This window comes from Cherax quadricarinatus, unplaced genomic scaffold (assembly GCF_038502225.1).
Source record: "Cherax quadricarinatus isolate ZL_2023a unplaced genomic scaffold, ASM3850222v1 Contig325, whole genome shotgun sequence".
NCBI classification, from domain to species: Eukaryota; Metazoa; Arthropoda; class Malacostraca; order Decapoda; family Parastacidae; genus Cherax; species Cherax quadricarinatus.
The window spans coordinates 37377-64765 of record NW_027195351.1 but is presented as its reverse complement, the minus strand read 5'-3'; the positions used below and the strand labels follow the sequence as shown (position 1 = coordinate 64765).

Here is a 27389-nt window from a genome sequence, read left to right as displayed (position 1 = left end):
AGGGAATGTGGCTAAAAATGTGATTTATATCATATCTTAGTTGGATGTGTTCGTGATATAGTTATAAAAAAATGAGTGTTTTCTAAAAATTTGTGACATGTTGTGAATATTACTGAGTCAAAAATGCGGGTGACTTTTTTTTTCTGATGAAATAGATGAACTGAGAAAAATTGTGGGGGTTATGAGTATAATATTAACTATGTGGAGTTGAGGAGATAGATTTTATTAGAAATTTAGTGTAGGGAGGAAATGTGGGGATTTCTATAAAATGGATATTAGCTGGTAGTGTTGATCTTAGTTTGGGTAGTGTTCAGTGAATAAATAACAAAAAGGCACAATACCGTGACTGGAACGATACACAAATAACCCGCACATAAAAGACAGAAGCTTACGACGTGTTTTGGGGGTGTTCGAATGATATTTTTGGAGTATTCAATGGTAATTGATGGTGTTTTTGGTAGCGTTCAAAGTAAAGTGAGTTGTCTGTGTGTGTTAGGTGGTTATAGAATTTTGTGAATATCTTGGTTACAGTGATTTTAGTGGATTTGAGATGGGTGATGAGATGCATTTGTGGATGTGAAATGTGATTTTTGTGTGTTTGTTCTGAAGAGGTGTGATGGGAAACGGGTGAGTGGATGTGAAGAAATGTGAGTGAGATGGAGAGGGGTATGGGGAGGGTTGTATTAGAAATTTAATGAAATATGGGGGGATTTTACTGAAAATTAAGGTAATGTGTGAATATTTTAAAAGAATTTATAGAATTGAAAAGTTATGATATATTGGAAAAGAATGGAGGGTGTAGAAACATATCTCAGTAGTTGGGTAGTGAGATTAGTTGTTGTGAGTGTAATATCAATTTATGTGGATACAAGGAGATGGGTATGGAGAGGAATTTATTAGAATTTTAGTAATGTAGGGAGGAATGTGCATTACATTTAAGATTCAATTAAAAGAAGAGGAAAAATTTGTATCGAATAAATTGTGAATAAAATGGTAAGTGATGAGGGATGTGGGTATTGTTGTCGAACTAGATATATCGAAAAAAAGATGTTATAAGTGGGTTGTTGTTGTGACTTTTTCTGATGAAATAGTTAAAACGAGAAAAATGTCTAGACTTGTGTTGTATTTTGTAAAGAAATTGTGGGTTGTGGGTGTTGTGGGATGTGGGTGATGTGGGATGTGGGTGTTGTGGGTTGTGGGCGTTGTTGTCGAACTAGAGATACCGAAAAGACGTTATAAGTGGGTTGTTGTGACTTTTTCTGATGAAATTAGTTAAAACGAGAAAAAATTGTGGGGTGTGGGTGTTGTGGGTTGTGGGTGTTGTTGTCGAGCTAGAGTTGCTGAAAAGTGTTTATAAGTTGTGGGTTGTTGTGACTTTTTTTCTGATGAAATTAGTTAAAACGAGAAAAATTGTGGGGTGTGGGTGATGTGGGTTGTGGGTGATGTGGGATGTGGGTGTTGTGGGTGTTGTTGTCGAACTAGAGATATCGAAAAAAAGACTTGATTCTGTTGTAAGTGTTCGTGTGTGTTTGGTTTGTGTTCATGTTTTTTGCGTTCATGTTAAATCTTAGTTGGAGGAGAGTGTACTCATAGAAATTGATAATCGTCTTGATTATAGTGATTTGAGGGGATTTGTGTGAAAAATGGGTGTTAGTCTGTTATGTTGATCTTAGTTTATGGTGATTTTGGTGGTGTTTTGACTGAATTCAGTGGTGTATTAGTAGTACACAAATGGTGTTCGAGACTATTCAAAGGTGTTTTTGAAGGTGTCCAAATGATGTGCAAGAGTATTTATGAAGGTGTTCTGGGAGTATTCAGTAGTGATTTGGCTGTGTTCGAATGATGTTTTTGGAGTATTCAAAGGCAATTGATGGTGTTTTTGGTGTTGTTCAAAGTAAAGTGTTTGAGTTAGTTTTTGTGATACTGTTGTAAAAATCTGGAGAATGAGGGAGTAGTATGGGGGATGAGTTGTAATTTAATGAAATATTTAAGTGTAGATAAATTAAAGCTGTCAAATCTTATTTGGGAGTATTCAAAATGTTGTCTTGGAAGTGTTTCAGTGTTGTTTGGAAATGTTCAAAGGTATTTTTGTGAGTATTCAAATGATTTATGAGAGTGTTTTGAAGGTGTTCAAAGTGAGGTGTGTGTGCGTATTAACTTCGTAATATGTAAAATTGTGACTAGTGAATTTATCGAAAAGTGGTTATAAGTGATGTGGTGACTTTTTCTGATGAAATAGTTAAAACGAGAAAAATGTCTAGACTTGTGTTGTATTTTGTGAAGAAATTGTGGATTGTTGTGGGTATTAACGAAAAAATGTGAAATTATTTTGGTTATCCTGGGTTAAGAGTGAAAATGTTTTCCCTGTGTTGTATATGAAATGTGTAGGGGTAAGTCGACAAGATTCAGCCTGTGTGCGGGGTCATCACGTGACGTCATTGACATAGGGGGAAGTCGACAAGATTCAGCCTGTATGTGTGAGGTCATCACGTGACGTCACTGACCGCCGAGTAAACACAGGTGGGGTGACGTCACACTTGTTTAGACCTGTAGTAAGAGAGAGCACCATGCCCCATAGGAGGAGTTCATTTGAATGCTTACCCCCAGAGGGGGGAATCCAAAAAAACTTGATCCGAGGAGATGGAGGAGAAAACCTTGATCCAAGGAGATGGAGTCTTGGTATTATCGAGAAAAACTTTGATCCAAGGAGATGGAGTCTTTGTATTATCGAGAAAAGCTTGATCCAAGGAGATGGAGACTTTGATTTCGAGAAAAATTTGATCCGAGGAATTGGAGTCTTTGATATCGAGAAAAACTTGATCCGAGGAGATGGAGACTTTGTATTATCGAGAAAAAAAAAATTCGAAAAAATTTGGGGTGGGGATGAAAGTGGGAGGGGCAATCCAAAAACTTGATCCAAGGAGATGGAGTCTTTGTATTATCGAGAAAAAAAAAATTGGGGACGGGGGTGAAAGTGGGAGGGGGAACCTCAAAAATTTGACCCGAGGAAGTAGTCTTTGTATTATCGAGAGAAAAAAAATTGGGGTGAAAGTGGGAGTCCATTTTGAATGCTTATACCCAGAGGGGGAATCCAAAAAACTTGATCCGAGGAGATGGAGGAGAAATACTTGGACATAGAGGGTAGAAGTGGATGGTGGGGGAAATCTTTGTATTATTGATATCGAGAAAAACTTGATCCGAGGAGATGGAGACTTTGATTTCGAGAAAAAAAAATCGAAAAAATTTGGGGTGTGGGTGAAAGTGGGGGAGAGGGGGAACCTCAAAAATTTGATCCGAGGAGAGCACACAAAAGTTAAAAAAATTTGAAAAAAATCGGAAAAAAATTCGGGGCGCGGGGGCGATCCGGACGACGCTGCAGAAGGCACAGCAGAAGGCATAGTCTGGCGCGATGGCCGGGCGCAAGGGGCGGGCTTGGGGGCTTGGGGGCGCGGGTGGGGGGTCGTGGGGGCGTGGGGGCATGGGCATGGGGGCACAGGGGTCATGGGGGCACAGGGGCGTGGGCATGGGGGCACAGGGGCGCAGGTGGGGGGTCGTGGGTGGGGGGTGTGGGTGGTGGTCATGGGTGGGGGTCATGGGCAGGGTTAAGGTCATTAGCATATAGATGTGAAAAAGGTCATTAGCATATAGGTGTGAAAAGGAGCCCCCTCAGGAAAGGAGACCACTCAGGAAAAGGAAGCCACTCAGCCGCAGAGACCGCTCAGGAAAAGGAAGCCACTCTGCCGCAGAGACCGCTGAGCCGCCTTCATCACTACTTATATATAAATATATATATATATATATATATATATATATATATATATATATATATATATATATATATAAATATATATATATAATTGTGTGCCTGAAATAGTCAGGATTATGAAAACAGATTCTGTATTATTATAATTGTATTTAAATAGCTAGATATATAACTTGCACATATACACTGTAAATGTACTTTTTTCCATTTTTTAGTGATATCAGTATTATTGATAAACTTAACTTTCAGAGGAACATGTTAAATTTCACCATTCCCGAGAAAAAATTTTTTGAAAAAGTTTTTAGTTTGTGACTACTCTGATGCATATAAGAACAAAATTGTAAGAAGACGCATAAAACATTTTCATCAAAGAGGCAGAAGGTCTCCCTTATGCCATGGCAGTTTCTCATCTCTGCCTCCAAGGGAGACTACCTCGTGTTTCTTATTCCCTTGTTTCAAAACGTCCCCCCACTTATCTATGCTCCCCAATATCTATGTTAGGCTAGAAGATTAATATCCTCATTTTTTGATGAGTGAGTTAACAAAGTGATTTTTTCAAACAGTCTTCCATCATCATTTGCTCTTCTTTAAACTATATGTCGCTTGGAAATAGTGAAATCAGTCACTTGTCATTCGTCTAGTAGAAAATCATAATATACCTCTAATGATTAAAAATTATAGTTCATAATATGGCTTTTATCTCTCAAAACTTTACATCTAGATAATAATCATCATTAATAATTTTCATATCACAAGTGGCATTCCACAATTATTAATTTAGGGCCACTGTTGCTCATAATTTACATTAATTAATGACCCTAAATGCTGTATCTCTCACCCTGGCTTCCTCCAACCCCTCCTTAAGCTGTAGATACAGCTACTCGAAAAAGGCACTGTAGCTTCCGTTGACAGAGAACTCACAAGTATGTAGGAGAAACGAGACATCCACCTCATGGTATTATATATACTCCTTCGCTGGTCGAAGGAACACTGCAGAAGGTTCTCCAGGCTCTTAGTCTATCCTCGTATGAGAGATTCCTTATACACATTTGCAACATCTGGCATCTTTACTCTGAAGACGTTTCACCATCCTGTGGTTTTTGTCAAAACAATACAGAAGAATGAACAGGTAGAAGATGAGGTAATCAGTCCCTTAGCCTAGGAGCAGGTATTCAATACCGTTGTCTTGATGAATCTAAAGCACAGGAAGCAAAATGTTTGTTTTTTGCTTAAGTCAGACGAACTGAAGGCACTGTCACAGGCATGCAGGATTTCCCAGTGGCAGTAGGTCATGTCCTCGAGGTGGGCCAGCGGTATTAAGTAGTTGTGGAGATGTCCTCTGTACAAAGATCTCATGATGTTGCTGTGTCTGATAAGGTGTGTAACAGTAGTATATAATACCGACAAGATAATAAATTAGGTACATGTGAATTAAGGATATCTAAATAAATGGTGGCACGATTTGTTGCACAAATTTCTTATTATCAGCATTAATGATGCCAATATGTTTCACACTTGTCTAATTCATTACATACCATTGATTTACATTCCTTATACAGTGGATTAATTTTGTCATCATTCTCTGAGCTACATAATCTGAGTGAGCTCTTACTAGTCATATATAGGGCTGTAAAATAACTTTTGAACTCCCGTTAAGTAAAAGGGCACAGATGCAACTAATGTGTCAATTTACTGTGGCACCGATTCGCTCTGCAAGAGCTTTATCAACGGCTTGACAAATCTCTTAAAGAGTGATACGTTGCCACGATAAAATGTTGCACCCGTGTACTTCTACCTAAGATATTGTCGGTAATTCTACCATTATTACTTTAGGACTCTTGTTACTTATGCTTATTGATATAAATCCCTGTAATAATAACTTAAGAATTGAGGAACATTGCAGAAGGACCACTGCTGTTGTCTTAGCTTCATTTTTCTGCTGACCATGACTAACAAGTCTTTTTCACGTTGTGTGCTCAAGCTCTACATCGCCTAGTTCATAACTATGAGGGTTATTTCATTTCAAAGGATTTGGAATTTACATATGTCCACATTGAACAACATCTACCACTTGTGTTTCTGCATCAAATTTTTGATTGAAGAGGAAGAGCTGGTGTTTATTTTGACGATGTGATTGTTAAATAGTTTGGCCACATTAGATGCCACAGAGCTGACCGGAAAAACGATGAATAAGGTTTAATGAAGTACAACTGGTCGTCAAAGAAAACTAACGACAAAGACGAAAGCTCTTGGAAGGTGTTTTCATTGCCACAACTGACAATCCGCAAAAGTCAGGAAGTTTCAGTGTTTCCAGACATACGGCTAAAAGATTGTTATCCATGTTAGGATCCGCCGTCAAGTGGACACACTATGAGCATGGAGAAGCAGATGTACTGGCCAATGCTAGACAGTTCTTGCTGAAATTCGAATCTCGCTTACATAGTTGTCCTTCATATTTTTTTACAATTTGGTATATCTCCCACCTCACTGAAGTTTCAGGTCACTTGCACTGTCTACTGTTTATTAACATGTTTAAGCTTTGTATTAGGACTGTTCAAACAACTCACAGCGAAACATTTCCTTTAACAAATGCCTTGAACTGCAAGTAGTGTCCTTTTCCACACCATAGCGCCAAGCACAATTTCCACGTGATACACTACCATGTCATTTCCATTATTTTCACAGCACTCCCAGTTCACTTGGAATGTCACATGCACGTGTAGTAATTAATCTATTACTCAAGCTTTATAACATGAGCAAAAAAATGGAGGCTCAGCATATAAAGTCAACTATTAATCATTTCACGAAAGACTGATACAGCTTTGTCAAAATACATTTGTGCAGTTGCGGAGTTCATGCAATGTGATGAATAAAATATATCAAACTCAACTTTCTCACGTATATTACATATGCCAGAAAAGAACGCGAAATCACTGGCATTTAGGGGAAGATAATATTTTATCTCTGTCTGTTGTACACGTCTTCCTACTCCATAGTTAAAAAATCTTGGTAAAAACATATTTGTGAAGATATAGTCATATTTAGGAGGTGAAGGAGTTGCATACAGATGATCAAGGTTGCAGGTATCTGGGAGAGTCATCTTGCGTAAGGCAAAATCTCTTAAAACCTGTTTGTTTTTCAGGTTGCTGCGGAATTCAGTGTCAAACTGCTTAACATATTCCCAGAATATGTCTTTGACATTGTAAGGGGTTGCCATGGTGTGTGATATTGAAAGAGTATGGAAACCCATTGGGTATACTTCAGAGTATCCTTTCATGTAACGGCGAAGGTCAATGGGGTGTAAACTGCTAATATTGTAGATGTCGCGTATAATTCCAGCCTCCCTTACTAGCTCAACCAAAGCAGTGTTCAATACACCAACAAATCCAGAGTTGAAGGTGATTTTTCTATCCTTGCATTTATCACTAAACTTATTAACTTCAGAGAAATCTAGTATAGAATACTGTAAGTGTTCTGTCCTGACATTAGATGAACTTGGAGTACCGAATGCTTCTAAGAGAAGTGGAGTGTGCTTTTTATTTTCTAGCTCATTTAGCATTAATTTTAACTTTTGGGGATCCTTTTCAAGTTCTTCTGTCATTTGTTGAACAATCTTTGATGTATGACTGTGGTCAACAAGTTGTCCAAACTGTTGCTTATCAATAGGGATTTTGCTGATATAATCCTCCAGAAGCTTCATAAATAACCCAGTAATTGAAAGTAAATCGGGACCATCAACTATTCCATGATGGAAATTAAACAACACTTTGTTTTGATATGGGAACTTTTCTTTCACTTCCGGCCAGAGACAAGGGTAGTCAGATGAGAGTGGCATAAGTCGAACTTGCCACAGTGGTCCTTCACTCAAGTTGAATGGCGTGTTGACCATAGCCTCTCCTTCTTTCAATGAGTCTGGTCCATTGACAACCTGAAGGAAAACACAAACGAGATGATGATTAATTCACAGCTGAAATTGCCTGACATGTAGATAATGGCAGATCATAGGCCTATGAGAGCTTCCCCTTATCACTGTTACCATAAAACTTGTTAATTACTCAAAATATAAATAACCTGAAGAAATTAATTAGTATAACTTCATGCTTATGTCATTTAACCAACATGTGCTGTAAATGGTTCAGATAACCGACAAGTTGAATAATGAGACTTGTACAACATATGGGAATCTTAAATATGGTATTGTTTCTTCAAGCTGTGACTTCTTCAGTACAATACAAAGAATAAAAATTTTCTCTGTATTAGACAGAAGATGTAGATGAATGAATGGTTCAGAGAACTGACAAGTTGATAAATTAGACACATGTGCAACACTAGAGTGTCTTATTGAGGAAACGTTTCGGACACAGTGGCTTCATCAGTCCAATACAAAGGAGAATGATGACTGATAAAGCCACTGTGTGGCGAAACGTTTCCTCAATAAAGACACTCAAGTGTTGCACATGTGTCTAATTTATAGACTGAAGATGTCACTGACTGGCGAAACGTTTCCACGTTAAACATTCTCAGCTGTCGCACAAGTGTCTTATTATTAACTAAGATGCTTTGATAAACATTAAAACGTTAATTAGATAACATTAAAGCTTGTGGAAAGCTTTAGTTTGTCCTGGAAAACACTAGTTGAGTCCCACCAGTTCGTTAAATGAAACTGGTTTATTTTGGTGGATGTAAAAACTGTTATATAAAGCCGAGAAGTGGATGAGTAAAACACATTTAAAAATATTTAAGTGAAATGTTGAAACAGTTTTGATACCCAAGTGTTACACATGTGACTTTCTAGATTTTTTTATATAAAAATTTAGAGTCCGGATTTTTTCGTGAATTTTGTATAGTTTATTAATTTTCTATTTTTTTTTTTTTTGGCGATCGACACCATGCCCAGCCCTTCTAGGGTAGGGTAGGTGCCTGAGCCCGAGCCTTTAGCTCATAAGACTGTCATTCCCATTTGCCCCCTTGGGGCGGGGATGGCAGACCGGAGAGGCCTAGCTTGTGGCTAGGCCTGGGGACAGTTGGTCCCAAAGATGAGGAGGCACTTGTGCCTCCTCCCATGGGAGACTTAGGTCTCAGACACTCCCTAAAGAGGGAGCCAAGGCCGGGCCACCACTTGGACAAGGCCCGGGCCGGGAGAATACCGGCTAATCTTTAACTAACTAACTACTGGGGCGGGGTGAGGAAGGATAAGTATTGTTGTTTATGAGTAACAATATCAACCTGAGTTAACTCAACTTGTCATGTTGACAAGATATTGTTTTCTTTTGAGTCAAATCTCACCAGTATTGATTATCACTGATCATGTCTCGTCATCCTGCGTACTATATTTTCCTTTCACTTTGCATTCTACTAATTACATTTATGTGTTGTAGCAACGTTTCGTTACGATGTTGGAGATCGAAACTTTGACGCAATACAATGTTACATTAGTTGCACATGTGCCCTTTTACCCAACATATTGTAGTATTTCGACAATTATTTTTAGTCTCTTCAAGCAATGTTGAGTTGAATATTTACATCTTTGAATTCTTGGCTCTGAGCGCCTTCTTTATCCTTCCTCTCAATAAACTAACTTTAATAATAAGGTAAAAGGATCCCAATGGAAATAAGTCACCTGTCTGACTTTTTTGGGTTATCCCAGGTTCTCTACACATATGCTGCTATGTATGATAATCTATGTAACTGTATTTGTGTATACCTGAATAAACTTAGTTACCACAGCAGAATTTCAATCATTATTACCTGGAGTATACCTTGAGGGTGTTTCGGGGGTCTACGCCCCCGCGGCCCGGTGCATGACCAGACTTCACGATGGATCTTTTTTTTTTTTTTATTTAAAACATGACATTACTAAAATATAATATATAAAACTCATTTAAGTCTATAAATTAACACAATCCTCCCTACAGCTAATATTACACACCACACTTACAACTCCGTGTGGGTACACCCCCCCCCTCCCTGCTCCCTCATCCTATCACTTAACACAAACCATGTTGGAGCTACCCAACAGAATTACATGATATGAACAACACTTTTATATACACATCCCTCGAAATGGTACTTAATAATCGACTACAGACCATGCAATGCATTGCACTGAACATATTATACAGACATATTACCCCCCCCCCCCGTGGTTATCCAACCACCCCACTATTTACAACCTAACATACTATAAACAATGAATGTTGCCGAATATAATGTCACACAACAATGATCAAAACATTAATTTATGTAATTGTCCTAATGGTTCAGTTACATAACAATATGTATTACACAACAATGGTGATATAGAAAAGTCACAAAGACATACAAAATGACTACAAAGCCATAGGTATAAACTTAGTCTCAAAATCCAACACATGTAAGCCTCTACACATTTAAACATGCAATTCCAGTGTTAAAAACAATAACACAGCTTCAACTATGATATTCAAGCTCTATACAGCTTATATGGACATAACATAGTGCTATTGACAACAGTACAATACAACATAAAATATAACCATGACATAAGTAACACATAAATACTGTGCCTAGCACGCACCTAACCACAAAAACCTATAACACCACTGTTGCCCAACTTTATTTACACTATCTGACGTGCATTAACCTCTTTACTCTCAAAACAAAACTGAAAATTGCAGAACACCAGTGACGAACAATAATGCACAGACATTAATATAAACATATCACATCATATCTCTGGACACCGTGCATGATCACAGCATCAACACTATGCAGTGCAAGGCACCTTGAAAACAAGTTGGAGCAAATACATGCAATTATTATAGCAAATCTCCAAATTACAATGGCATTACCGTAAATCAATATTACCACACACAATATGTATAATAAGTGTAAAGTCCAGTCACACAAAAGCTGGCCAGCTCCACAGGTGCTAGCACCCGTGGTCCACATATTATTCACTCACGCATCACTCATCCAACACTCACGCAAACATTTGTTGCCATCCATTACCAGGGAGGCGACCCTGTTTTCACCCCTGACTTCCCTACCCCAGCAACACTTTCCAATCATACCCTCCCCTCCCTCGTATATTACAAGTCTAATAAAACCTGTAACGTAAGTTGCCTATATCCCTCTGAAAAATCCTTCACCCACCTCCTCCCATAAATTTCCTTATTTCTACATACCGTTTTATAGAACGTTACCGCTAACACCCTCCTCTTCACCTCAGTAACCTGTTTTCCCCGCAATCCCCACACTATATAGATATAATCTGCCATAATGTATCCCACAGCTCTGATTACACGTTCCTCCCAACCCCCCACGTCGAGACTTAATGCTCTCAATACAGAAATTCCTTTACCTCCTATCCTATTTATCACCCTATTTAACCACCCCTTGACACTCCTCATTCCATCACAAAAATATACTACATGAAAAGCCGACTCCTCCCCACCACATATCCCACACTCCCCCCCGTCAACGACGCGTCTATCCCGTAGAACGACACCCGACGGTAAAATGCCGTGCAGAAAACGATACATTACATCCCGAACACGAGGTTGCAACCTCATCCTACTCAACCTATTCCATATACTTCCCCATGCATACATGGGGAAAATTCCCTCTACAGGCGCTACAACCCTCCCGGCTAACAATCTACACAACCTACATATTTTAACCTTTGCTGGCTCTCGATCCCACGCCAGAGCCCTCAACACAGTTTCACACTCATGCAACTCAACTCCTGTATACATCCGTTGCAATCTGTTATGGATCCTGGCCAAACCCCCCCCACCCACACTTTCCCTCATCACCTCCCTTTTAATGAAGACACATTTGACCCTCCGCTTTAAGTCCAACAATCCCAGCCCCCCCTTACTTACAGGTAACATTACCACATCCCTCTTAATCCAATCACAGCTCGAACCCCACAAGAATTTAAAAACCTTCCTAAGTATGTTCGTTATTGCTGGCCCAGTTAATGGGAACACGGCTGCCACGTGCCATACTTTGCTATACAGTAAGATATTAATAACAATGGTACGCTGAACAAGGGTTAAATGATAAGGTCGCAATGCACCCAAGCGTCCCTGAATCCTATCTACCATCCTAAGCGAGTTTTCCATGCGTGCCACAGTTAGATCGTCTGCATAATTGGGTATCATCCACATACCCAATTAAAACTGGCCAAACCCTCGCAACCTCACACCCTGGTCCCTCTACGTGACACATACGCTGCTCCATCAATCTATAAAAGGGGTCCTGTACGCACGCAAACAATAATTGTGACATAGGACACCCCTGCCTAAGTCCCCTACCCATTACAATCTTCCCACCCAATCTACCATTAATCTGTACCCTCGCCATTGCACCTCCATACAACGCCTCAACCCAACCCACTATTTCTTCCCCAAACCCCTGACCCCTGAGGATGGCTTTCAATGCTTTCCGATCCACTCTACCGTATGCCCCTTGCCAATCGAGCGCCACCAAACCTCCCTCCCTTCACCCATATTTTGCCTCCACGAAATCCCTAAGCCTATAGTGGAAAGTAAAATGACTTCTTTTATTCCTGTTTGTCATTTGTGTGGTGTTAAGGGACATAAACGCCCCGATTGTCCTTCTAAGAAGGTCCAAAAAGTTGGAAGATGTTTTAAAGACTGTAATGACCAAGCACCCTTCTGTTCAGGAACAGTTAATGGACTTAATCTATTTACCATTTTACGAGACACTTGATGCAGATGTATAGTCATTTCTGATAAGCTGTTCCCTAATCTTAAAGAAACTCATTCCTCTGCTATACTTTCAGACTACTTGGGCCGTACGGACACTTTTCCTACCATCCGTTGTTACATTAGGTCTAAATGGTTCACAGGTTGGTCTGAAGCCGTACTAGCTCCCATCACTTCTTGCTACGTACTAATAGGTAATGTAAAAGGTGCCATTCTTCCTTCTGAGGTTGACCTTTCATCACCAAAGGTGGACATAAGCTTTGCAGATCCTCTTCCTGTAGAGTCAGAGAAGCCCCTCGAAGGCTCAGATGAGACAATGTCTCGCGAGATTCATGTGGGATTAAAAACCAGTGATGCTACTCTCGAAAGCGAGGTAGTAGGATCACCGGTTCACTTGTTAGATGAAAGTGAAGATATCACCTCCGATACCATAAATGTCTTGACTAGGGCTCAGACCAAAGCCCAGGCTTCTACTATCCATCCTTTGATTTTCCCTGACTTTAAGCCTTTAGATATATCGAAGGACTCCTTTGTCAATTTACAACGTAATTGCCCTTCTCTTCAGAATTGCCATAATGCCGCTAAACAAAATCAAGTTATCCAAAGGAAAAACTTTTCATATAAATTTGAATATATAAAAGGTATCTTGTACAAGTCAGTATTCAAATTAAATTCACATGAGATAGACTATTCCATCTTAGTTGTTCCAAGTCAATGCAGAGAGACTGTTCTTAAAATGGCTCATGACCTGCCAGTGGCCGGACATTTCTCGCATCGTAAAACCTTAAATAAAATTAGGGAAACCTATTTTTGGCCAAAAATGTCCTCAGATGTCACTACCTATTGTAGATCGTGTAAAGTTTGGCAACTGTCATCCTCCCGAGGTACCAGGCGAGTACCTATGGTCAAAATGCCAGTCTTTACGGTACCCTTTGAAAGAGTAGCTATTGACATCGTTGGTCCTTTATCTCCACTTTCATCTGGGGGACATAGACATATATTAACATTAGTTGATTATGCTTCGAGTTTCCCTGAAGCCGTTCCCTTAAAGACCATAACTACTGCAGAGGTGGCTGAAGCCCTTTTGTCCATCTTCTCCAGAGTGGGCATCCTTAGAGAAATTTTGTCTGACCGTGGGACACAATTCACATCTGACTTAATGCAACATCTATACCAACTTCTGGGAGTGAAGCCTCTCTTCACCACACCCTATCATCCCAGCTGTAATGGGAGGATTGAGCGCCAGCATTCGATTCTCAAGTCCATTATAAGGAAACTTTGCTCCCTTAAACCTAAGGAGTGGCATCGTTACCTACCCTGTGCTTTGTTTGCCATGAGGGAAGTTCCCAGTGACTCTTTGGGGTTTTCACCTTTTGAACTTCTCTATGGTAGACAGGCCAGAGGCCCATTGTCCATCCTTCATGACTTATGGACTAATGAGGACGTAAAGGCAGAGGTTCAGTCTTCTTATCAGTTTCTCCTTGACCTTAGATCCAAACTTGAGGAGACCTCTGACATAGTTCCAAAAAACTTAAGCTTGTCAATGGACCAGTACAAAACCTATTTTGATTCCAAAAGTCAGAGGAGAAGCTTTAAAGTAGGAGATGAAGTTCTGGTACTTTTGCCTATCAAGTCAAATAAATTATTAGTAGCATGGAAAGGTCCATATAAAGTATTAAAATTTTGTGGGAAAGTTGACTACCTCATAGAAGTCAAGGGGAAACCTAAGCTTTATCATATCAACATCCTTAAGAAATATTACCGAAGAAATTCGGTTAACTGCCTTAATAACTTTGACTTAGTTTTTCCACACGAACTTGATAAAACAACTGAAGAATGTAAGGTGTGCGTAATTGACACCTCTAACTTAGACTATGATGAAGAACTACATGACTTGGTGACTCTTGACCACTCGGGCGCAACCAACATTAATATTAATGAATCTTTGGATGACCATAAGAGACATGAACTACTTCAATGTGTGAGTAACTTTTTAGACGTCTTTACTGATATTCCAGGTGTTACCTCCACGGTAGTCCATAAGATTGACTTAGTGACGGACAATCCTATCAAACGAAAATTATACCCAATTCCAGTTCACCTTAGGGATGCATTTGACCGAGAGGTAGACAAATTATTAAAACTAAAGATCATTGAACCTTCAGTATCTGCATATTGCTCACCAGTAGTCATGGTTAAGAAGGAGGATAATTCATATAGATTTGCTATTGACTTCAGAGGCCTTAATGCTATCACTCGGTGGGATGCTGAGCCTATACCCTTAATAGATAGCGATCTACACAAATTTTATGACTCTTCCTTCTTTTCAGAGATTGATATTGCACAGGCATATCATCAAGTAATGTTAGATCCTTCTTCTAAGCAGTACACCGTTTTTCCTACACACCAAGGACTGATGCAGTATAGAACTATGCCCTTCGGTTTGGTAACTGCCTGTGCTACCTACGTGAGACTGATGAGAAAGGTCTTGGGTAATATGCCAAATGTTTCAGTTTATTTTGATAACATTTACGTAATGACATCCATGTGGGGCAAGCATATCCACACATTAACATCAGTTTTGCATAGGTTACGCTCACATGGCCTCACTTCCAAGCCGAAGAAATGCTTTCTTGGGTATAACAAGATTAGATATCTTGGACTGATACTTTCTAATAACTCTCTACAGCCTCTTCCCAGTAAGATCAAAGCTTTATTAGAATTTAAATTCCCCAAAGCCAAGAAGCTCATGCGTAGCTTTCTTGGTTCTGTAAATTTTTATGCACGGTTTATCCCGAACCTTACTGATCTTACAGGCATCTTATCCGACTTCCTTAAAAAGTCTGTGAAGGAACCTCTTGAACTGTCCGACGTAGCTCGGGAAAAGTTTAATGAGATTAAAAGTATCTTTTCGAAAGACCCAATACTTAAGATTCCAGATATTAATAAAACATTTTGTTTAAGAACTGATGCCTCCAATACTGGCTTAGGTGTGGTGTTACTACAATACCATGATGGTACTCCCTTCCCTGTATGCTTCCTAAGCCGGAAACTCCTTCCCGCAGAAATGAGATATTCCACCATAGAAAAGGAATGTTTGGCCCTTGTGTGGGGTATCTCAAAACTTAAATTTTATTTGCTGGGAAAAGAATTCATTTTAGAAACGGACCACAAACCTTTGATATACCTAGAAACTTTTAAGGGAACCAACAGTCGCCTCTTGAGGTGGACATTGGCACTCCAGGCTTTTAAGTACCATATTGTGTATATCAATGGTTCATCCAATTATTTCTCTGACTGGTTAAGTCGTGACAGTCAGTAGAAGATTTGTTGTCTTACGCGACTTCAACATGTTAGAACTTTTTCCTCGCCTATTCTTCTTATACTCCTTGACTATAAGTCTTGGTATGGGGGAGTGTGAGGGAAAAGTTCAATAGATAGGAGTAGCGAGGGAGTATATAGTAACAATAGTTTGATTGCCGGCTGCTTGTTAAGGTAGGGTAAGTCCAGCTCCCGCTTTCCCCCCCCCTTTTCCCCCTCCCCGAAAGTGATAGTTTGATTGCTGGCTGCTTGTTAAGGTAGGGTCAGTCTAGCTCCTGCTATCCCTTCCCCTCCATTCTCCCCTCCCCCCGAAAGGTGATGTGTGGGGCTCCGTTCAAACAGTAAATCACTCGACTCACAGCTCCCAACACTACTGTAAGTACACGCCTGATCATATTTTAGTGGACTTATTGGTTGAAAGCTTCACTTTTGACCAATAATTAACTTAGTCCTTTCAGTCTTGATAGGTTAAAATGTTTTAATAATCACCACATCTTTTAGGTATTGTACTTATCATGGAGAGTGATTTCTTAAGCAGTGGGTAATCTGTCTCTCTTTACAGCTTGAAAGGACAGAGAGGGTCACCTGCTAATCAACGAGTAGAAATTGAAGGAGATGGACTAACGTTTTGAGGCGTCCCAATTTCTGATCCACTTACCTGTTTGTGTATGCAAATAGCAGGATATAGCCCCTCATCATTGCAGTGGAAAAAACCCTGCTTTCCTGTCATCTGGACGGATTATTGATGGCTAGAAAATCTGTGAAGAACGAGCTGGTGGGTTGTCATCAACACCTGCGACCCCCCCCCCATCATCGGCAACGGCTACGATTTCAACAACACGCAATGTCACTAACACCAGACACCCAAGTTTTATATATATATATCTTAGCGTTGAATTCAGATATCATTTATATTTTTCATTTTTCATTTTCTTTAAGGTAGGATTAATATTTCATATTTAAGTGTTTTATATTTTATATTTTCTAAATAATAAAGTGTTTATGTTTGTCAGTTTTTGTTCTTTTTCTATTCATTAATTTTCCTGAGGAGGAGCCAGCCTTGGTAATACTGTCTGAAGTTGTTACAGGGCTGAGTAAGCCTTCACAATTATCATGAATCTTCCTTGCCTGCGTGCCAAGAAGTACAGGTCAAGGGACTTCAGCTATTCCTAGTAATTTAGATGCTTTGTTTTACTCACATGTGTAGTGAAAGTTCTCTGTTTATTCTCCAGGTTTGCAATTTCGCCTGCCTTGAAAGGGGTCTAGAGTGATTTGAAGAGGATCATAATTGGTTTGGTATGCCTGGTTTTGGAGGTTCTCATTATCCATCTCATCATTTTCTTAGCAGATATAGTAGTGGCATTGTTGTGATCTTTGAAATCTGACATTATCACTCCCAGGTCATTCATATTAGTTTCTCACTTTATTGTGTAGTTGGAATTTGTTTTATACTCCAGCCAGTTTTTATTTCCCCGAGTTTCCCATAACACAACAACTGAAATTTGTTTTCATTCAACTTGAAACTGTTCCCTGTGACCCATTTAAAGACTTGGTTAACGCAAGTTCTGGCATCATCAGGAAAGAGGACATGGTGCTGTATCTTACATCTCTGTGTCAGTTAGGAGGATGAGGAAAAGGATGGGAGCGAGTACATTACCTTGCGGAACAGCTTTTCACGGTAGCCGCCTCTGACTTTACTCTGTTTACTATTACTCTCTGTGTTCTGATTTTTAGGAAGTTATAGATCTATCTACCCACTTTTCCTTTTATTCCTTTATCACGCATTATGTGTGCTTTGATCACACTTGCTGAAGACTTTCACAAACTCTGTGTATACTACATCTGTATTTAGTTTGTCCTCCAGTACATCCAAGACCTTGACATAGTGGTCTAGTAGTTGTGAGAGGCAGGAGTTACCAGCTCATGTTGCCCTGGGTTGTACTATCTTTGGGTATGTAATTAGTTGGCGATGTTTCTTCTTTGGCAGGACGTCTAAATCAGAGGAGGAAATAAGGAAAGACGAATGCTGCCTCCTCACCCACAGTTAAGTAAACCTTATTATATAAGAATCATAACTGGCCAGTTAGGTGTTATAATATGACAGGTACTGTAGACACTTCAAAGATTTCCAGTGACCACCAATGAAATTGGGCAAGTGGTGGTCTCATTACATTAACACGTGTAACCCTTGTTGTTAGGTAAGACACATATGCAACAGTTAGGTATCTTTATTTGAAACGTTTCGCCTACACAGTAGGCTTCTTCAGTCGAGTACAGAAAAGTTGATAGAAGCAGAAGATACTTGAAGACGATGTAATCAGTCCATCACCCTTAAAGTTTTGAGGTGGTCAGTCCCTCAGTCTGGAGAAGAGCATTGTTCCATAGAATGAAACAATATGGAGATGAAGTGACAGGATGGAGCCTTTTTATAGCGCCAACAGGTGAGACGTAGGTCACTAGGAGAGGTAAGAACTCAGATGTTGGAAGGACAGGTCCCTCTCAAATCCAGCCGTTCTCACTAGTAGAGGTTGTAGAAGTTGATTGTAGGTCTGTACCAAGATACCCTTGTGTTGCAGTGTCTGACAGATTGAACATTAAAATGGTATAAAATACCGACAGGTTGTTAGGTAAGACACATATGCAACAGTTAGGTATCTTTATTTGAAACGTTTCGCCTACACAGTAGGCTTCTTCAGTCGAGTACAGAAAAGTTGATAGAAGCAGAAGATACTTGAAGACGATGTAATCAGTCCATCACCCTTAAAGTTTTGAGGTGGTCAGTCCCTCAGTCTGGAGAAGAGCATTGTTCCATAGAATGAAACAATATGGAGATGAAGTGACAGGATGGAGCCTTTTTATAGCGCCAACAGGTGAGACGTAGGTCACTAGGAGAGGTAAGAACTCAGATGTTGGAAGGACAGGTCCCTCTCAAATCCAGCCGTTCTCACTAGTAGAGGTTGTAGAAGTTGATTGTAGGTCTGTACCAAGATACCCTTGTGTTGCAGTGTCTGACAGATTGAACATTAAAATGGTATAAAATACCGACAGGTTGTTAGGTAAGACACATATGCAACAGTTAGGTATCTTTATTTGAAACGTTTCGCCTACACAGTAGGCTTCTTCAGTCGAGTACAGAAAAGTTGATAGAAGCAGAAGATACTTGAAGACGATGTAATCAGTCCATCACCCTTAAAGTTTTGAGGTGGTCAGTCCCTCAGTCTGGAGAAGAGCATTGTTCCATAGAATGAAACAATATGGAGATGAAGTGACAGGATGGAGCCTTTTTATAGCGCCAACAGGTGAGACGTAGGTCACTAGGAGAGGTAAGAACTCAGATGTTGGAAGGACAGGTCCCTCTCAAATCCAGCCGTTCTCACTAGTAGAGGTTGTAGAAGTTGATTGTAGGTCTGTACCAAGATACCCTTGTGTTGCTTCTATCAACTTTTCTGTACTCGACTGAAGAAGCCTACTGTGTAGGCGAAACGTTTCAAATAAAGATACCTAACTGTTGCATATGTGTCTTACCTAACAACCTGTCGGTATTTTATACCATTTTAATGTTCAATCTGTCAGACACTGCAACACAAGGGTATCTTGGTACAGACCTACAATCAACTTCTACAACCTCTACTAGTGAGAACGGCTGGATTTGAGAGGGACCTGTCCTTCCAACATCTGAGTTCTTACCTCTCCTAGTGACCTACGTCTCACCTGTTGGCGCTATAAAAAGGCTCCATCCTGTCACTTCATCTCCATATTGTTTCATTCTATGGAACAATGCTCTTCTCCAGACTGAGGGACTGACCACCTCAAAACTTTAAGGGTGATGGACTGATTACATCGTCTTCAAGTATCTTCTGCTTCTATCAACTTTTCTGTACTCGACTGAAGAAGCCTACTGTGTAGGCGAAACGTTTCAAATAAAGATACCTAACTGTTGCATATGTGTCTTACCTAACAACCTGTCGGTATTTTATACCATTTTAATGTTCAATCTGTCAGACACTGCAACACAAGGGTATCTTGGTACAGACCTACAATCAACTTCTACAACCTCTACTAGTGAGAACGGCTGGATTTGAGAGGGACCTGTCCTTCCAACATCTGAGTTCTTACCTCTCCTAGTGACCTACGTCTCACCTGTTGGCGCTATAAAAAGGCTCCATCCTGTCACTTCATCTCCATATTGTTTCATTCTATGGAACAGTGCTCTTCTCCAGACTGAGGGACTGACCACCTCAAAACTTTAAGGGTGATGGACTGATTACATCGTCTTCAAGTATCTTCTGCTTCTATCAACTTTTCTGTACTCGACTGAAGAAGCCTACTGTGTAGGCGAAACGTTTCAAATAAAGATACCTAACTGTTGCATATGTGTCTTACCTAACAACCTGTCGGTATTTTATACCATTTTAATGTTCAACGTGTAACCCTTTCCCTCTCTCTTCTAATCAGTCCAATTATCCATAGTCCACACAACTAATTAGTAGCGCCGTACTTGTGGGTGTTATCCATTGTAAGTTACAGTACCGGCCCAGGACAGATGTGCCTAGTGCTTGTGGCATCGGAGGGAGTCTAGTGCTTGTGGCATCGGAGGGAGTCTAGTGCTTGTGGCATCGGAGGGAGTCTAGTGCTTGTGGCATCGGAGGGAGTCTAGTGCTTGCGGCATCGGAGGGAGTCTAGTGCTTGCGGCATCGGAGGGAGTCTAGTGCTTGTGGCATCGGAGGGAGTCTAGTGCTTGTGGCATCGGAGGGAGTCTAGTGCTTGTGGCATCGGAGGGAGTCTAGTGCTTGTGGCATCGGAGGGAGTCTAGTGCTTGTGGCATCGGAGGGAGTCTAGTGCTTGTGGCATCGGAGGGAGTCTAGTGCTTGTGGCATCGGAGGGAGTCTAGTGCTTGTGGCATCGGAGGGAGTCTAGTGCTTGTGGCATCGGAGGGAGTCTAGTGCTTGTGGCATCGGAGGGAGTCTAGTGCTTGTGGCATCGGAGGGAGTAACTCAGGGTGGCCACACGCTTCCGCGGGGTAACTACTGTAAATAATATATGGTTGCCACCTCCCAATTAGATTACATGTATTTGTATGAATCCAATAACGAAGTTCATACAGGTAACCTTAAAAAATTCCATAATGGTAATGATTATAATAATAGTAATTATTATTGCTAGTAGTAGTAGTAACAGTATTAGTAATAGTACATAGTAGAAATAGTAGTAGCAGTTGTGTAGTAGTAATAAGGTGTAGGAATTACTTCTAAAACAAGTAAACATCTTACATAGTACTCACCTCAAAATCTAAGGCTGGTTTTGGCATGGTACAAAACCACCACTGGTCGTCTCGTTGACGGAAACATAGCCTCAACACCTCAACCTTGCTGGAATAGCACAAGATATTGATAAATCTTCTATTTTATATTTCAGTGTTATACTACCAACATATATTCTAAGTTTAGAATATAATAAAATATTTATGGAAATAATATAGTGAGCGTGTTTGATAGGAGTGAATGGAGACGAATGGTTTTTAATACTTGACGTGCTGTTGGAGTGTGAGCAAAGTAACATTTGTGAAGGGGTTCAGGGAAACCGGCAGGCCGGACTTGAGTCCTGGAGATGGGAAGTACAGTGCCTGCACTCTGAAGAAGGGGTGTTAATGTTGCAGTTTAAAAACTGTAGTGTAAAGCACCCTTCTGGCAAGACAGTGATGGAGTGAATGATGGTGAAAGTTTTTCTTTTTCGGGCCACCCTGCCTTGGTGGGAATCGGCCAGTGTGTTAATAAAAATAAATAAAATAATTCATTAAGCAATTTGCAATGTGAATAGGCTGACTGATGTTGAGGTAGTCAGGCTTAGGCTTTGTTAGAGAAGCCCCTATCGCGTGCCTACAGCATTCTATGGAGAGGGAGCATGGACACAGGGGTCATCCCGCACAATAAAAACAACAGACATAGCCCCACTCCACAAAGGTGGCAGTAAAGCAATTGCAAAGAACTACAGACCGACAGCACTAACATCCCATATCATAAAAAATTTTGAGAGGGTTCTAAGAAGGAAGATCGCCAACCACCTGGATACCCTTCAATTACACAACCCAGGGCAACAGGGGTTTAGAGCAGGTCGCTCCTGCCTGTCCCAGCTACTGGACCACTATGACAAGGTCCTGGATGCTGTATAGGATAAACAAAATACAGATGTAGTATACATAGACTTTGCAAAAGCTTTCGACAAGTGTGACCATGGTGTAATAGCACACAAAATGCGTGATAAAGGAATAACGGGAAAAGTTGGTAGATGGATCTACAACGTCCTGACAAATAGAACACAAAGAGTAATAGTAAACAGAGTAAAATCCCAGGCAGCCATGGTAAAAATTTCTGTTCCACAAGGCACAGTACTCGCTCCCAGTCTATTCCTCATCCTCATTTCTGACATAGACAGAGATGTAAGCTCCGTGTCTTCCTTTGCGGATGACACCTAGATTACCATGACAGTGACCTCCGTCGAAGACACCGCGAGACTCCAAGAGGACATCAACCAAATCTTCGAATGGGCCACTCATAACAATATGAAGTTCAACGAGGAGAAATTTCAACTACTCCGATATTGGAAACTTGAAGAAATTAAAAATGTGTCAGCTATACGACAAATTCTAACCATACAATAGAGTGGAAAAGTAATGTGAAGGACCTGGGAATGATAATGTCAGAGGATCTTGCCTCATCCGCTAGGAAAATGATAGGATGGATAATGAGAACCTTCAAAACTAGGGACACCAAGCCCATGATGATTCTCTTCAAATCGCCTGTGCTCTCTAGGCTGGAATACTGCTGTACACTAACTGCTCCCTTCAAGGCTGGCGACATTGCAGACCTGGAGAGTGTACAAAGAACTTTTACGGCAGACATAAGTACGAAAAGGCACCTAAACTACTGAGAACGGTTGATGATCCTTTTCAAATCACTTGTTCTCTCTAGGCTGGAATACTGCTGTACATTAACATCTCCATTCAAAGCAAGTGAAATTGCAGATCTAGAGACTGTACAGAGATCCTTTACTGCACGTATAAGTTCTGTCAAGCACCTTAACTAATGGGAACGCTTGGAAGCACTTGACTTGTACTCTTTGGAATGCAGGAGGGAGAGATATATCATAATCTACACTTGGAAAATCCTGGAAGGAATGGTCTCAAATCTAAACACAGAAATCACTCCCTACGAAAGTAAAAGACTGGGCAGGCGATGCAAAATGCCCCCAATTAAAAGTAGGGGCGCCATTGGTACACCAAGAGAAAACACCGTAAGTGTCCGGGGCCCAAGACTGTTCAACAGCCTCCCATCAAGCATTCGGGGAATTACCAATAAACCCCTGGCTGCCTTCAAGAGAGAGCTGGACAGATACTTAAAGTCAGTGCCGGATCAGCCAGGCTGTGGCTCGTACGTTGGACTGCGTGTGGCCAGCAGTAACAGCCTGGTTGATCAGGCCCTGATCCACCGCGAGGCCTGGTCATGGACCGGGCCGCGGGGGCGTTGATCCCCGGAATAACCTCCAGGTAAGGTCCTTGATCTGTATTCCCTCGAACGCAGGTGGGAGAAATACATGATAATATACACTTGGAAGGTCCTGGAGGAATTGGTACCAAACCTGCACACGAAAATCACTCCATATGAAAGAAAAAGACTCGGCAGGAAATGCAACATTCCCCAGATGAAAAACAGGGGCGCCACGAGTACACTGAGAGACAACACAGTAAGTGTCCGGGGCCCAAGACTGTTCAACTGCCTCCCAGCATACATAAGGGGAATTACCTATAGACCCCTGGCTGTCTTCAAGAAGGCACTGGACAGGCACCTAAAGTCAGTACCTGACCAGCCGGGCTGTGGTTCGTACGTCAGCTTGTGTGCGGCCAGCAGTAACAGCCAGGTTGATCAGACCCTGATCCACCATGAGGCCTGGTCTGAGACCGGGTCGCGGGGGCGTTGACCCCCGAAACCCTCTCCAGGTAAACTCCAGGCAGTGTGGCAGTCACATGCATGACAATCAAACTATATGCTAAGTAAGTGTCCAGCATTATGGTCACTTGCTGAGCATCATCGTTCACTTGGTGAGCATCATCGTTCACTTGGTGAGCATCATCGTTCACTTGCTGAGGAATGTACACATAGGCAGTGATATGTCAAGGTACCTTATTAATGAAAATAAGATACCAGATATATTAAGTAAATATCCTAAATTTTCTTATAACTGATAAGTTAACTGTATATATAAATCTCGATGTATTCTCCTTAACCCATTTGGGGCCTAGTTCCTGGACCATTTGTGTATCAGCATATTCTTGCATTAGTGAGATGTAATCCTCTGGGGGCTGTTTAGGATTTATTGAGATTTTATCCAGAATTTTCACATTTTGCTCATCCTTTAATCTTGCTAAAAAGTCTCAGTGAAAGTTTGTTGGGAACGAAATTTAATTAAAGTTTTTTCAAACGTTTGTTTTCAATGGAACCAGAACTGGTGAACCTCAGAAAAACAATCTACTCAGTGAGAAAAATGAAGTCCATGGTGTTGTATTAACACGAACATTTTAAGGTATACTGTGTATCGTCTTATACAGTTATGCTACATTCAGACTAACATTCTCACATTCATACGTCTGAAAAATAAATATATACCTTTTGCAATGAGTTTTGTGCATTCAGATCATTCAACATTCAATTACATGACATAAAATGAGGGAGCAACATTCTGGCAGATACGTTATGTAGGTCACTTGTAAATATAGAACACTTTATATTAGGAATTTTACAATATATAACCTTGCATTAAGGAACAAATAGCGTTTATGAATGTGGGTAGAGCAGGTGAAGAAAATATTTGTGTGCAAAAGTAATGAAAGGAAACATTAGGAAAGATAAAGGTTAAATGTATTTAAACTTGTAAATGTGGTTTAAATAAATCGAGAGTAATCTGAGAAATCCAGAGCTACAAATGCAGTGCTGGTAATATCAGTGATCAACTGAGACAAGGAAATAGGGGTTGAGGCTTTTATATTTAATGTCAATTTAAGTAAAAGTGGAATATGAGAGTCATATTACAGAAACTGTTTATGGTCGTGAGGGCCAGAGGAATTAAGTTATTCATGGTTGTGAGAGGTGGTAAGTAAATTTTATATAATTGTGTAGGTGACGTTAATGCAAATTTGGGAGATTTTTTTTTTTTTTTGGAACTGTAGGTAAGGTTGGAGTGCCAGGTATAAAGAATTGTACGGGTCATTTAATTGAATTATGAACTGTAAAGGAAGAGATTTGGTAAAAGGTAATACTTATTCTGAGAAAAAAAAAAAGTTTTCAAGACTTGAAATGGCGTAGAGTGACTGCACTTTAACTGTCTTGGTGGGTGAAGAAATGATGAGAAGAATTCTGGATAATCATCATCTCACAAGAGTAACTGTTGCGTCAGAACATCACTCAGTGGAAGATACAGTAAAAGCAACAAGGAACATAAAATTCATGGCATCGGTGAGTAAGAAAGATGTGAAACTGAAGAATCTATTGCAGGAGACAGTGGTGAATATATGAAATTGTTGATAGAAAAGTGGAATAATGAAGATGTGGGTAACATGAAAGAGGAGGATGAGGAAGTAAAGAGGTTATATATGTTTGCAGGTATTGGAGGGAGGGTACAGATGTTTGCAGGTATTGGAGGGAGGGTACAGATAGTAAGAGGACTACCTGGAGGAACAGTGATATAGAGTAATAAAGAAAACAAAGAAAAACCTATGAACGGTTGGTGAATTTGTTCAGTTTATGCACAAAAAAGGGAAGGTACAAAAAAATTAACAGATACCGTAAATAGATCCTCCGAATTTTGAAAAACCGGACGAGAGAGAGAGAGAGAGAGAGAGAGAGAGAGAGAGAGAAATAGGAAAAAGCTTGTTGAGCATAAACGTTAATTAAATTACACGGTTTAATTATTATTGAGAGAGTTAAGCATATGAAAGGATTGGAAAGTAACACTAGGGATCTAGGAAGGGATACCAATATTGAGACCAACAATATGTTTTAATTCATATTTGTGTGTGTGTATGTGTACTCACTTACGTCACTTAATTGTGGTTACAGGGGTCGAGACTCAGCTCCTGGCCCCGCCTCTTCACTGGTCGTTACTAGATCCTCTCTTTCCCTGTGTGTACTCACCTAATTGTGGTTGCAGGGGTCGAGACTCAGCTCCTGACCCCGCCCCTTCACTGATCGCTACTAGGTCCTCTCTCTCTCTCTCTCTCTCTCTCTCTGCTTCCTGAGCTCTGTCATACCTCGTCTTAAAGCTACGTACAGTTCCTACATCCACTACATCACTTGCTAGGCTATTCCACTTCCTGACAACTCTATGACTGAAGAAATACTTCCTAAAATCCCTGTGACTCCCTGTGACTCGTCTGAGTCTTCAGCTTCCAAATGTGACCCCTTGTTCCAGTGTCTCATCTCTGGAACATCCTGTCTCTGTCCACCTTATCTATTCCATGCAGTACTGAGTATGCTGTTATAATGTTTCCCCTGACCCTCCTGTCCTCCAATGTCGTCAGTCCGATTTCCCTCAACCTTTCTTCGTAGGACATTTCCCTGAGCTCCGAAACTAGCCTTGTTGCAAACCTTTGTACTTTCTCTAATTTCTTGACGTGCTTGACCAGATGTGGGTTCCAAACTGGTGCTGCATACCCCAGTATGGGCTTGACGTACACAGTGTACAGTGTCTTGAACGATTCCCTACTAAGGTATCGGAACGCTATTCTCAGGTTTGCCAGGCGTCCATATGCTGCAGCAGTTATGTGGTTGATGTGTGCCTCCGGAGACATTCTCGGTGTTATGGTCACCTCAAGATCTTTCTCTTTGAGTGAGGTTTGCAGTCTTTGTCCACCTAGCCTATACTCTGTCTGCGGTCTTTTTTGCCTTTCCCTAATCTTCATGACTTTGCATTTGGCAGGGTTGAATTCAAGGAGCCAGTTACTGGACCTCGTGTAAAGCCTGTCCAGGTATCTTTGCAGTCCTGCCTCATCCTCATCTGATTTAATTCTTCTAATTAACTTTACATCATCTGCGAACAGGGACACTTCAGTGTCTATCCCTTCCATCATGTCATTCACATATGTCAAAAATATCACTGGTCCTTGGATTGACCATTGTGGGACCCCGCTCATCACAGGCGCCCACTGTGAAACCTCTTCACGTACCATGACTCGTTGTTGCCTCCCTGTCAGGTATTCCCTGATCCATTCCAGTGCCCTCCCTGTTATATGCGCCTGATCCTCCAGCTTCTGCACTAATCTCTTGTGAGGAACTGTGTCGAAGGCCTTCCTGCAGTCCAGGAAAATGCAGTCAACCCACCCCTCTCGTGTCTTACTTCTGTTACCCTGTCATAAAACTCCAGGTTTGTGACACAGGATTTGCCTTCCATGAATCCATGCTGGTTGTCGTTTATAATCTTGTTCCGCTCCAGGTGTTCCACCACTCTCCTCCTGATAATCTTCTCCATGACTTTGCATACTATACATGTCAGAGACACTGGTCTGTAGTTTAATGCCTCGTTTTTATCTCCTTTCTTAAAAA

General features: G+C 40.7%; 1 protein-coding gene across 1 annotated transcript in view; it reads right to left on the bottom strand.

The window, feature by feature from the left end:
- Window positions 1–5195: 5195 nt before the first annotated feature.
- The window catches only part of LOC128699739 (uncharacterized), a 45415-nt gene continuing 23221 nt past the window's right edge, over window positions 5196–27389 (bottom strand). Inside the window, exons 3-4 of the mRNA XM_070080328.1 lie at window positions 21080–21167; window positions 5196–7691 (exon numbers count right to left, since the gene is read on the bottom strand). Coding sequence (XP_069936429.1) covers window positions 6549–7691; window positions 21080–21167 — 1231 coding nt within the window. The 3' untranslated portion in view covers window positions 5196–6548. The remainder of the gene's footprint in view (window positions 7692–21079; window positions 21168–27389) is intronic.